The following is a 13288-nucleotide window of genomic DNA, read 5'->3' as shown; positions in this document are numbered from 1 at the left end:
GTCTAAGTCTATGAGGCTCTCTCTCCCCAGGTTAAGTCAATGAGGCTCTCTCTCCCCAGTCTAAGTCTATGAGGCTCTCTCTCCCCAGTCTAAGTCTATGAGGCTCTCTCTCCCCAGTCTAAGTCTATGAGGCTCTTTCTCCCCAGTCTAAGTCTATGAGGCTCTCTCTCTCCCCAGTCTAAGTCTAAGATGCTCTCTCTCCCCAGTCTAAGTCTATGAGGCTCTCTCTCCCCAGTCTAAGTCTATGAGGCTCTCTCTCCCCAGTCTAAGTCTATGAGGCTCTCTCTCCCCAGTCTAAGTCTATGAGGCTCTCTCTCCTCAGTCTAAGTCTAAGATGCTCTCTCTCCCCAGTCTAAGTCTATGAGGCTCTCTCTCCCCAGTCTAAGTCTATGAGGCTCTCTTTCCCCAGGTTAAATCTATGAGGCTCTCTCTCCCCAGTCTAAGTCTAAGATGCTCTCTCTCCCCAGTCTAAGTCTATGAGGCTCTCTCTCCCCAGTCTAAGTCTATGAGGCTCTCTCTCACCAGTCTAAGTCTAAGATGCTCTCTCTCCCCAGTCTAAGTCTATGAGGCTCTCTCTCCCCAGTCTAAGTCTAAGATGCTCTCTCTCCCCAGTCTAAGTCTATGAGGCTCTCTCTCCCCAGTCTAAGTCTAAGATGCTCTCTCTCCCCAGTCTAAGTCTATGAGGCTCTCTCTCCCCAGTCTAAGTCTATGAGGCTCTCTCTCCCCAGTCTAAGTCTATGAGGCTCTCTCTCCCCAGTCTAAGTCTATGAGGCTCTCTCTCCCCAGTCTAAGTCTATGAGGCTCTCTCTCCCCAGTCTAAGTCTATGAGGCTCTCTCTCCCCAGTCTAAGTCTATGAGGCTCTCTCTCCCCAGTCTAAGTCTATGAGGCTCTCTCTCCCCAGTCTAAGTCTATGAGGCTCTCTTTCCCCAGGTTAAGTCAATGAGGCTCTCTCTCCCCAGTCTAAGTCTATGAGGCTCTCTCTCCCCAGTCTAAGTCTATGAGGCTCTCTTTCCCCAGGTTAAGTCAATGAGGCTCTACGAGGCGTGCCTGACGCTGCTGCAGGTGTACTCCAAGAACAACATGGGCCGGCGGCGGGGGGAGAGCACTGCGGAGGAGGACCAGTACCAGGACCTCCTCCTCATCATGGAGCTACTCACCAACCTGCTCTCCAAGGAGTTCATCGACTTCAGCGACACAGGTCAGCGCCCCAGCTCCGATGGTACAAACCTTCCATCTATGCAGTCATCCATCAATCAAGGTTCTGGGTCCAAACCGCCAAAGTCTGCAGTGTAACCTGCAGGCACACCCTTAATCCTATGATCAGTCGGGGCCTAGTGTGTGACTGTTTTCGTATGTGTGTGTTTGTGTGTGTCTGTAGACGAGGTGTTCCGGGGTCAGGACCAGGGCACGGGAACCACCACCAGACCGGTCTCAGCGGCCGACGTGGTTCTGTATGGAGTCAACATCGTCCTCCCGCTCATGTCTCAGGACCTGCTCAAGGTACACCTCAGACTAATGCTTATCCCAAACTAAACATGCTCCATTACACCTGATTCTATTCCTGTTAAAATGCTACTCAGACTAATCGTCAACCCAGACCAAAACCTGCTCAATTACACCTCATTCATTACACCTGACCTGACTCTATTCCTGTTTAGGTAAACCTAAGCCTAGCCATTGTCCCAGATTAAACCTGTTCAAATACATTAGTAAATAAGACTCTATTATTCCAATCCCAGATTACATCTGTTCAGACTTCAAAAATAACCCTAATTCCAGATTGAACCGTAAAATACACCTCAGTTTAACCTTAAATCAAAGATGCAAGCTAAAACATAAAGTCCACTTATTAGGAATAAAGAAGATGATAGCAGTCCAAGGAAAACGGATAGATGGTTGCCCAAAGTAATTCGCTGCAAGTGGCACACTGAATGTATTGTACATCAATGTTAAACGTACTGTAACAATCTCAGAGTCTCAAGTGTTTAGGACTCTATTATTCCTTGAACCAAAGATAAAACCTGTTCAAATACTTTTTGGATAAATATGAATCCCAGATCAAACCAGTTCACTTTTATCCTCATATTAATCCTAACCCTCAAATAGTTTGCCACACAATGGGTCTAACCTGCTTTTGATTAAACCTTTTCTGCAGTTTAACTTTAATGCAGTTCTACCAGCTAACCTTAGCTCTAACAGCTAACTGTGTTTATACATGCATCTCTGTTTCAGTTCCCCTCGCTGTGTAACCAGTACTACAAGCTGATTACCTTCATCTGTGAGATCTTTCCAGAGAAGATCCCTCAGCTCCCAGAGGAGCTCTTCAAGAGCCTCATGTTCTCCTTGGAGCTAGGAATGACCTCGTATCCTCCCATCTACCAGAAACAAGACTACTAGGATAGGCTAGGCTAAAGCCCTTGTCTGTTAAGGCTGCTAGGCTAGGCTAGGTCTTCTAGGCTATTAAGATCGCTAGTCTAAGACATGAAGACTGTAGCTGTCACTGATATATACAACATCTGGACCAAGGGGTACATACAATAAATTGCAAATGTGTTGACATTGGAAGCTAAATTCTTGTTGATTCAACGTTTCCATGTGGCCTCTACGCAGTTAAGTTATCAATTTTACCCAGGCCACTGCAGGGTAGTATCTACGTAGCCATTAGCATGTGTACCTGCTACAGATCACTGTGTCCGGACCTTGACCTTTGCCCGGCAGGATGAGTTCAGAGGTCAGCCAACTGTGTCTGGAAGCCCTGTCCCCGCTGGCAGAGCAGTGTGCCAAGAACCAGGACAAGGAGTCCCCGCTCTTCATAGCCACTCGCCACTTCCTCAAGGTAGGGCTGCTCTATTATGGAAAACCTCATCATCACGATTACTTTGGTCAATATGGAAATCCTGATTATTCAAACGATTATTTTTGAGTTTGAAAACATGATGCATCATTCGAAATTTCTCTCCAGAAAAACACTTTGTAAATCAGAACTTTGAAACGTCTCCTTAAAAAAATATACACAATTTTCAAATAAATAATGTAAAGAAATAAAAAAAAGCGAAAATCGCGATCAAATTTCAATTAATGCCCCAGCCCGACCTCAAGGTCCACCGCACGCAGACCACCCACATGTCGACCGGCCTCGGCCACACTGACCTCGCCCCTACCCTAACCTTTGACCCTCTGTGTAGCTGGTGTTTGACATGCTGGTGCTACAGAAGCACAGCATGGAGATGACGGTGGCTGCCGGAGAAGCGCTTTACACGCTCGTCTGTCTCCACCAGGTCAGTGGAACACCGCCGCAGAACAGATGGTGTACCGGTGTGTTATGTCGATGTCCTGTAACCCGCGGTGTTGCTGTGTGTCAGGTGGAGTACTCTGAGCTGGTGGAGGCCCTGCTGGCGTCGCAGAGAGACGCCGTCATCTACCAGCGCCTGGCCGACGCCTTCAACAAGCTGTCTGCCAGCAGCACCCCCCCGACCATGGACCGCAAGCAGAAGGTGGCCTTCCTCAAGAGCCTGGAGGAGTTTGTGTCCAACGTCGGAGGACTGCTCTGTGTCAAATAACCACTGGGGAACACCCCCCAACCCCGCCTCCCCACACCATGCCACCTTAGCACCAGTCGCCCGAGCTTTGTGTTTGGACTTTCTGAGCGGGAAGCCAAGAGACTAGGAACTGCGTCATCGGAGCAGGGACTCCCGAATTACACACCCACACTACGGACACACACGAACGGACGTGCACACACACACACACACACACACACACACACACACACACACACACACACACACACACACTACTGCTTAGACATCATTGAAATTATAGGGTTTTAGGTGGAACGTCCCATAATATCCCTCACACACTCAGCCCTTTCCACAGTGCCTTTTGTTCTCTTGATTGTCCTGTGCATGTCTTCTTTCAGCATGCACGCTGCTTGAAAACACATTACCATAGCAACCGTGCCTGCCACGCGCAGGTGCACACACACATACACACACAAAAACACAAACAGTCAGTTGCATTCAGCCCGATGGGGGCAGGAATTATTATTCAAATGAGAGGGTTGTTCATAACGGTTTCAAAAACCAAATCAGAATTGCATTAATGAAAGGATGTATATATGTTTTCAAAAAAGGAAAAAAAGTTATGTTATGTCTCCAAACCTGACTGAAAAGTTTTTTTTTTAATACGACGAAATATGGCAGGAGATTTTTATTTTAATGAGAAAGGTTGACTTAGTGCATTGATTTTCTTTTTCCCTGTTGGGGTTTAGTTTTATTGTGTGCCCCCCCCCCCTCTCCGTTTCACAGCAGGGCAGAACTCAGACAGTCTGTCTCCCTGGGACTATAAAGTTTAGTGAAAACAAATGGAAAGACGTGGGAAGGTTTCGTGGACATTTTGTTTTATTTTTCTACATGACGCCACTCTCCCCATGGAGAGACACTGGATTGAAGCGGCATAAGGACAATGGAGGGCGGCACAAAATAACCAAAAAACAGCCAAAGTGGAGTGTTACAAGGATTACAATACAACGCCCACACCTTCCATTTCAGAGTGCAAGCCCTGCCGTTGTATAACGGCTGAATAATTTGTTCATTAAGTGTAAAAGTGTACATAAAGTTATTGTATAAAATGTTCTGGCCTCAGTTGTTTTTGTTTGGGGTCTATTGTATGGTTTTTGAACTATTTTGGCTTTTTAATAAAGATTTTAAATGAAGTGGACGTTGAGAAGTATTGAATATTAAGTCAATTATCATGACAAAAAGTATTAATCTCGTACAGAAGGCACTAACCAAGTGTACCAATGAAATCGGTTGAGAGGGTAGGTTATGCATTTGATATCTGAAACACGGGGGATTGCAAACATGAATTTATACTTTATAACTGCAAAAGTCAATTTTCTTTAAAGAAAAAGTTTACGCTCATGCCATTACAGGTGTCCTTACTGCAGCAGCAGGGACGCCCAAATACGATGAAAACTAGAGCCGATTTTTTTATATATTCTACAATATAACGTATACATATATTATATATACATCTATATGTTGTGTTTATTAAAGTTGTTTTACATATTTATGGATATATATTTTTCAGCTCTCTAAATAGCGGGATTTGACTGTGGGTCCATCCATACAAATTACTTTCGAACCAACAAAAAAAGTCAGTCTACGTGAGGTGCACTTGTTAATTGCACCCGGGCGCGCCGCTAACACGTGACGCGGTGTCAGTCACTTCCACGCTGCTCACTTGACTCAACCGTTCTTTCGACTCTACTGCAGGTTGGAGATGGAGAGAAATATCTCTAACTCGTTGGTTTGCAAATTATGCGGGGATGCTTACACGCTACCTGGTAAAATCTTCTTTAATAGGTCCATGGATAAAATCCACACGACAGAAAATAAACCCGCTTATACAATTTATAATGTTCTGTTGCTAATTATTATTTGAGGTTTAACTTGACCGCTAGCTAGCGTGCTAACTTAATGCAACTACTGACCACCTAACTTTGTAACTTGGAAACTTGCAACTTCAACTCTGTGACACAATTGTTTACGTTTTTTTCTGCCGTATATGCCGTCGAATGAACTAACTGCTCATTTGTTAGAAATATAGCATACCGAATCATTTCGACCGAGTTTTACGGTGGTTTCGGGGGAGTGGTTCGGTTCTATGGTCTGGTTTTTACTTCACGGACTCGTTTTATTCACGCTTTCCAGAGGTGGATAACCAGGGGAACCTTCCCCACATGTTGCTGTGCGGACATGTGTTCTGCGGCGGCTGTCTGCTGTCCCTGGAGGACAACAACGCCGTCCTCTGTCCGGACTGCGCGGTACTTAACACACCCTGAGTAGCGGAGTGATCTGAAGTCTCAAATCTCAATTAAGTGCATCCAAAAAACCTGTATGACATGTCCAACTAGTTACTACAATTTTTTACAATTCAAAATATTATTATATTAGAAAAATAAGGGGACGCCAATGATTTAGGAAAGTTACTTGATTGTTGTGAAATAGAGGTTGCAATGTAATAAAGGTGTCAAAAGTACACCTTTATTGCAATGGGTGTGGTTCTAGGTGGAGTCTAGTCTTCCAGCGAGTGGTGTCTATGGCCTGGAGGTAGAAAGTCGGATCATCGGCCTCGTCTACACAGTCCGGATGAAGCAGATAAAGAGGTGAGGGACGGGTGCTTCAGCTACTCCACTCAAGATGCATCATATATTTCTGACCAGCAGAGGGCATCATACCCTCTCAATCAATTAAGAATACCGCTGGGTAAAGTCTTAAGTTTTCCCCACCTTTGGTGCGGAACCCCACTAGGGGATGCATGAGGGGCACGCTTGATCGATTGATCGATCGATCGATAGATGGATACACATACAGATTGCGTAATGATTCAAAGCCACAAGAAAACTACTACAAACTACTTTACTGTTGCAGTTTTAATATGTGTCTTACAAAACAGGGAAGCAGAGGCCCTAAAATTTAAGATGTTACGGTTGCAGGAATTTTTCTATCCGACACGTGTGACACACGTCAGACAGAATAGCTATGTCCTCTGGCACTCAGTGGACCAATCTTTAAGTCTGCAAAGGGAATAATTTGGGATGTAGAACAGGATAATGTGAAAAGTGTTATTGGATAGAAGGGATTGATCTGACAGCAGGCCCATAGAGGGTTATGATTGATTGGTTATTAAGACCCATTAACTTAGGGTGCATCTGAATACTAAGTATATACTATTTCTGTTCAGTGTCTACTACTGCAACCGTAACATCTTAAATTTTCCTGAAAATTCCTGCAACCGTAACATCTTAAATTTTAGGGCCTCTGCTTCCCTGTTTTATAAGAAACATATTAAAACTGCAACAGTAAAGTAGTTTGTAGTAGTTTTCTTGTGGCTATGAATCATTACGCAATCTGTATGTGTACGTTCTACAGCTATGCGTAGAACGCTTCCGAACACCACCGAAACGCCACCGGATGTTTGGAGATTACATATTTCCCCTCTGCGCTGTACATCAGATACCAGCAAAATTAAAGTCACCTGCAATAATTTACCGCAGCTGGAGCCGCTGCTGCTGGTGGTGTAGGCCGGGTCAGCCATCTAGATTTTTTAATTTTTTATTCACTGCGGCGTTCTTCTTCGGTTACCAGACTTCGGCTGAATTGTTGGATAGCGTAGTGACCTACTGTTGTATACTGTGGCGGTAGTACGCATTCGGAAACTTTTTGCCTAGTGCACAATGCGTACTGAGCATTCGGACGCGCTATATTTGTGACGTACTACAAAATGCCTACTATATAGCAGTCAAGTATGAGTATTCGGATGCAGCCTTACTGACAACTGTGCAACAACGGCTATGTCGCTAAAAGTGAACATCCCTAATGCAGATGCATAATATGAGTCGGGGAAATACGCTCAGAAAGTGAAAAGAACATTAATTCAGGGAAGAGGCTGCTTATGATGTGTGTTGATGTGAATGTTTCTTAGGGAAAGGATGGTCTTGGGCAGTCGAAGCAACAGCGCAGCAAGGCATTGCAGGAAACCCCAACATCCCGCATGGCGACCCAACGTCTCAACAGACGACGGCAAAACTGCAGAAGTCATGCAAACTGCCACTGGCAAAACGACTGATACCGAACCAACCGCCAGTGCTACTCCAACAACCTACAACGAACAGGTCTCTGGCAAGGCAAAGGGCGACGCAACAAAGAAGTGCAAACCACCAGGCAAAGTGATGGACGATGTGAGAGACGGTGAAGCCTTAAAGGAGCAAGGCCATGTGGCGCATCCAGATCAGGTAATCCGATGGTCTGATGAGCATTGGTTGTCATATGGTATCTGCTAGCCTGGCTCCGCCCGCCTAAGTACTTCCGCTCAGTTAGAATTTCCCTTCAGTACTAGGTCTGGGTCTGCGGAATGTAGTGGGTTTTCTCCGTCTAAATTTTCTGCGTCCAATCAGCAAACAGAGGGAGTGGCTGAGAACAATGACATTAAAGTCAGCTCTCGTTGACGGACATCTTCACGCATGGTGTTTGGTTTGTTTACAGCCTGCGCGTAACGTGATTCCCGGCCAAACGTTAGTGATTGGTTATGGCAGATCCAGAGTGGCACTGGGCAGATCCAATAGTTTTAAACTTCAACAGACACCCGCCTTCAAGTGAGTTAACATTTGTCTATTGAGTAGGTCCAGACCCTCTGTACAAATGAAATGAAGTACGAGAGTCTGGTAGGACCAGGCTAGGTATCTGCTAGCAGCAGTTACAAATACTTAAGATTCAGAGTCCATTTCGGAAGTACTTCAGGTGTGATGGACATCGGCGGATTTGATTGAAATCCTGATCCAATGAGCTAAGACTAACACAGTAGTAGGGGTGTCAATGTATTGAACCACATGTTGGTCACTTAAAATGTAATTTTCTTCTATATAGCATTTGAGAGCATGGCTACAGATTGCAAACAATATGTATGACTGAATGTACAATAACTAATTGCCAGCCTGTTATGATTAGAACGCAGTAAGTTTGAGCGATATCCATTTTGCAAAACCTCTTCCTAAACATTGAGGTTGATGGTTAAACCGTCCAATGTGCCATGAGCTGCTATGATCTCTTCAGCCAAAGGGTCGACGCAATCCTCTGCAAATCAGTTTTCCCCCGGTTCATATGTAATAAACTCATTAACATATCCAGTATAAGGGCTACTAGGCATGTTTGAGTAATAGATGAGCGATGAATTAGGTCTTTCATAGGCTTGCAATTCTTAACTATGTTAGTAGGAGTTGGAGTTGCACCTGCCGTTTAAAATCTTGTGTTGTGGATTTACAGTGATGTACACGGTCAAGTTGGATAAAATTGATATAAAGCTTTAATTTCATTTAAATCATCGCCTTGACTTTACTTAATGAGATAACAGCCCTAGTTTAAACCATTGCTTCTCACAAAATGTGTGTGTGTTTGTTTTCTCGTCTGCAGTGCGTTAAACCCCGTGCAGATGAAAACCGGGTAGAGCTGGTGGATGAAGCTTTGGCCAAAGCTGCAGAGAACATGGCCCACCTGGAGGACATTCAACGGGTAAAATCACCATGTTCCACCTTAAATTATTTGTGATTATCTAGTGCACTATAGCAAACTTTGTTGAGCTGTTGTGGAATTGTTCTGGAATCTAGAAAGTACTTAATGTAATATCTGTTTGCACTAACATTTGAAAACATTGTTAAATAAATAGTTGACTATCAACTTAAGCGCCTAAAACGTAAACTTTTGTAGCAACTTCCTTTAAATTAAAACATCTGCCAATCGACTTAAAGCAAATGTAACAACTGATACACAGCTAATAAAATCACCTGCTGAACAGCACTTCACACTTCAAAATCTACAAAATCAAACAACCACGAATCATGTTATCACAACATATATCTTAACCACTTAATCGTCAAATCCCGCTGGCGGGCAAGTTTTAGTTACACCACCCCTTCCCCCCAACATTCTGGGTCAATTTTCAGCATCATAAGGTTGAGTGATATAGTCATGTCATACACTGTTTGAAAGCTTAGAATCTCAGGAATGTCATCCAATGCAAACCATTTGGTGGAATAAATATGTTTAGCGAATATAGATCAAATATATCCTAGTGTCTTAGGTCAAAATAGCCCCCCTCACCCTCCCCCTCCCTTGGTGCATTCTTACTTTATCGTCGTTGTGGATATCCTTAGCAATGAGTTGATACTTCATGTTGGGTCTTGAAATGTTCATAAGAGTCCACAGAAATCGAATATCAATATTATTTTAGTCTAATTACATTGTGTATATGCACAAGCCATCTTATACAAAGCAGCCGAAAAATAGAAAACCGAAACGCTGCAATGTTTTTTTGTAGAAAACTGCGATTTAGGGTTTGAATTCCGCTATTGTCGTCTGATTCATGGTATCGCCAGGGTCTCACGTTGACGTAGAGCCCTCACACATGTCTGTAAGACAATACTTCCTTGTTTACAAGCCTTACAAGCCAATGAGGCAAACACTATCAAAACAGGGCATGTATACTTTGATTGACAGCTACACCAGCAGACAGCAAGGGTCGGGGACGGGCCTTAGATATCCTAATAGCCAACGAAAACACCTTTCTGACGATATCCAGCATGTCAAACACTGTCTCACGTGTGGGTGAGAAAACAAATGCGCAAGGGGTGTGCGTAAACTAGCAGGCTCTTCCCCAGAGTGCGAGCAGGTGGTTGATTAGTGCGCTCATGTGTGGTTTTATTTTTATCTATTTTTGTGAGTTTGGTTTTATGAACATTTTGAAAGATAGCTAAACGCCCAGAGAAGAAAGAGGGTGAGGAAGGGAAGGAGGGAGGGAGGGAGGGAATCATGTAAATAGTTATTTTTGTTTATTTGTACATTGTTATTGTAATTTTACTTATTTTTGTTTATTTGTACATAGCTTTTTATAGTATTTTTACTATTTCAGTTTTGGAGTTTATACCATTGCAGTTTTCACTTTTTAAGTAAAAAGAATAGCCAAAACACACATTTTTTCGTCAAAATTGCATAGGCGGAATAGCTAAAAATCGGATTTTTGTGTGATTATGCCTGTCTCATTACATATCAGAACATCTGGTATGCTATCTAAATGGTTCACAAGAAAGCCCAGAGGGTAACCTTTCATTTGAGACCAAGATTATGCTTCTACATGTTTGGGTTCACTTTTTTTTACAGTATGCATTTTGGGTAGCCAAAGGTCTTTTTTGGAGTCTCCAAAAGGACCCTGACCAAAACGAATGGACATATCAACACATGAAAGGAGCTGGAGACTTTATCTTTTATGCTTTGTTAATCTGCTTTTACACACAGCATCTCTAGGGCTAGGGCTCAGTAGTGTTTCCAAGGGATATGGAGTTACCCAGGGTACTACAATCAGCTTGGTTTTAGAGGTGTGTGTAAACGGGTGGAAGGAAAAACAATATTGTAGCCTTCCCAGCACTGTGTCAGTACATGAAAGTTATTCTGATAATGTCATACAATTCTACAGGTTCTCAGCTTTCCAAAGAGACCAAGTATGTGATTTAAGGTCATACTATGAAGAAGCAGTGCTCTCTAGAGTAGGCGCAGTGCAAAAACTAAAAAATGGCCAAAAATGGCCCGAAGACTGGTTAATGCTGCAATATGACTATGAAATGTGCGTGGTGATGTGGTGTTCTGATGGTAGGGTCATTTGTGTGTTCTCTGTCCAGAAACTGGTGTTAGGACAGTCCATCCAGGCCAAGAGAGACAAGGAGAGGATGCAGATCGAGGTCAATGAATCTGTGTTCCAAGCTAACCAGCTCCTCTTCAAGAGGTATAAACTATCTGAGAGACACTACCAAACACTTCCTTCATGAGGTACAGAAAAAAAAAGTACAGAAAGTATCATTGGAACCAGAAGGTTGTCAGAACGAAGATTGTCATCCAGCTGTCATGTCTCTTTCTGCCGGACAGAAAAACATCATTCTGCTTGGCTTGATTCCATCCTTAAATATAAATATAAGCATCAATCGCAGGCTTAGTATTGCGTTTGATAAAGTTGTATTTATATTCCAAGCGCTGTATTAACCAGGGATTGATACGAGTTGTCGATCGTCAATAACTCGTCTGTGACGTGCCTGCTCTGCTTTTTCACATCTTTATTTTTTCTTCACAAAGGCAATGCATGTCACCACTACATGTCATTTTGTCATGTTACTTGTGTGAATAAAATGGTTTGCATCATATATGACCTTGCAATAGGCTAAGCAATAAGACTTTGATGTTGCTGTTAAATAATTGAAAATCACCTTGCCTAGTATCATCGTCTACCGTATTGAAACCACCAGGAATAGAAAAATGTTAACTAATTAAAATGCGTCAATAAAGGTACGGCCACACTCAACGCGTAACGCGCCTAACCTGACGTTTGATCATTGTGTGTTACAAAAATGGTTCAACGCGCCTACGCAGCTAGGTAAGCCCGCCCAGCGGGTGTCTTACTTCGCCCTGAAGGGGCTTATTTTTGATAATGACCGGCAACGTTATATACATTATCCCGCTTATTACACGGCTACTTGCCAAAACGAAAATAACTTCACATGGTGTGTCTTTTTACAATTTATTCGTCACCAGCATTCGTAGTGTTGATTAGCAGAGAAATAGCCCGCGAAAGACGTTGACGTCGCTTAGCAACCGAAGGCGCTGGGGTTGACAAGTTACCAGACTACTACCCATGCAAGTGAACGGAGCGTTCCAGGGCATTGAGAAGACCTGTGTAATAAAGGCCTATAATATTTCTGTTGATGGCATAGATTTCTCCTCAGAGTAGGCCAATAAAGCAATGATTAACAACAACAAAAAAAAAAACGCCCGATCAAAGGCCTGGCCCGAGGATAGTGGTGGGAATAATGGCCCGACCCGGCCCGCGGGTCGGCTTGGGCTCGGGCTCGGGCAGAGAATCTAAACTCTAGTGCATGACATCCTCCGTAGACGCTCATAGCTGGGTGAGTTTCACCACCTCTTTATCGTTTCAGCACACACTTAAACAATGACTTGGTCGTCCATGTTCTTTCTGCTTCTGTGCGTCCTCCGTCTCTCTGCCAGTGAGAGTCTGTCAGGTCAAGCTCAACACTGATTGGCTCGTTGGTGTGTTGGGCGCGTTATTTAGGTGCATAAAACGCATCTAACGCGCTGCTTTAGCGTGTGTAACGCATCTACGCGCCTAAACCAATGGTTCCCTATGCAAAAATGCTGATTTTCAACGCCTCTAAGTCGCGTAACGCGTTCAGTGTGGCCGTACCTTAAGACTACATTTTTTACCACGTGTGTATTTCCGGGGCCCAACAGGCAGGAGGTGCTGCTGAGTGAGTTGAAGGCGACGGAGGTTCACTTCCCCAGCAGCGAGGTGCAGTTGGGACGGGTCCAGAAGAGGATTGAGGCAGTGGAAATTGCCATGAAGAAGGCTCGCCAGGTCCGGCTCCACCCTTCCCTTGAGCTCTACTGTGACCTACGCGAGGTATGGAGCACCAGAACTCAACGAGGCTCAGAACCTCTGTCCTGATCACTATGGGATAGAAGCCACTCTGGTTAGCTCTATATTGAGGAGGCTTCCTGTCACCATGATATCTTTGGATATGGCTTTGGCGTTTCTGGAATCCTGTCCTTATTAGGATACTTCTACTACTTGATGAGTAGATAGGAACCTTCTAGGGATAATATAAAGTGTGTGTGTGTGTGTGTGTGTGTGTGTGTGTGTGTGTGTGTGTGTGTGTGTGTGTGTGTGTGT

At 44.0% G+C, this 13288-nt stretch overlaps 2 protein-coding genes across 2 annotated transcripts in view; both read left to right on the top strand.

Annotated features, from left to right (window-relative positions):
- Positions 1–4605, top strand: part of xpo4 (exportin 4) — a gene marked incomplete at its 5' end in the record, with an annotated part of 33922 nt that extends 29317 nt beyond the window's left edge. The window contains 6 exons of the mRNA XM_079731754.1: positions 1019–1199; positions 1380–1501; positions 2234–2364; positions 2720–2837; positions 3187–3279; positions 3364–4605. Of these exons, the coding sequence (XP_079587880.1) occupies positions 1019–1199; positions 1380–1501; positions 2234–2364; positions 2720–2837; positions 3187–3279; positions 3364–3561 (843 nt within the window). The 3' untranslated portion in view covers positions 3562–4605. The remainder of the gene's footprint in view (positions 1–1018; positions 1200–1379; positions 1502–2233; positions 2365–2719; positions 2838–3186; positions 3280–3363) is intronic.
- A 679-nt stretch (positions 4606–5284) lies between these two features.
- Positions 5285–13288, top strand: part of rnf17 (ring finger protein 17) — a gene marked incomplete at both ends in the record, with an annotated part of 35409 nt that continues 27405 nt past the window's right edge. The window contains 7 exons of the mRNA XM_079734018.1: positions 5285–5348; positions 5716–5828; positions 6073–6170; positions 7490–7799; positions 8974–9072; positions 11232–11335; positions 12850–13018. Coding sequence (XP_079590144.1) covers positions 5285–5348; positions 5716–5828; positions 6073–6170; positions 7490–7799; positions 8974–9072; positions 11232–11335; positions 12850–13018 — 957 coding nt within the window. The remainder of the gene's footprint in view (positions 5349–5715; positions 5829–6072; positions 6171–7489; positions 7800–8973; positions 9073–11231; positions 11336–12849; positions 13019–13288) is intronic.

This window comes from Pollachius pollachius, assembly GCF_949987615.1.
Source record: "Pollachius pollachius genome assembly, chromosome: 3".
In the NCBI taxonomy this organism is placed as follows: Eukaryota; Metazoa; Chordata; class Actinopteri; order Gadiformes; family Gadidae; genus Pollachius; species Pollachius pollachius.
The sequence above is the reverse complement of the archived record's forward strand: the minus strand, read 5'-3'. Positions and strand labels throughout refer to the sequence as shown.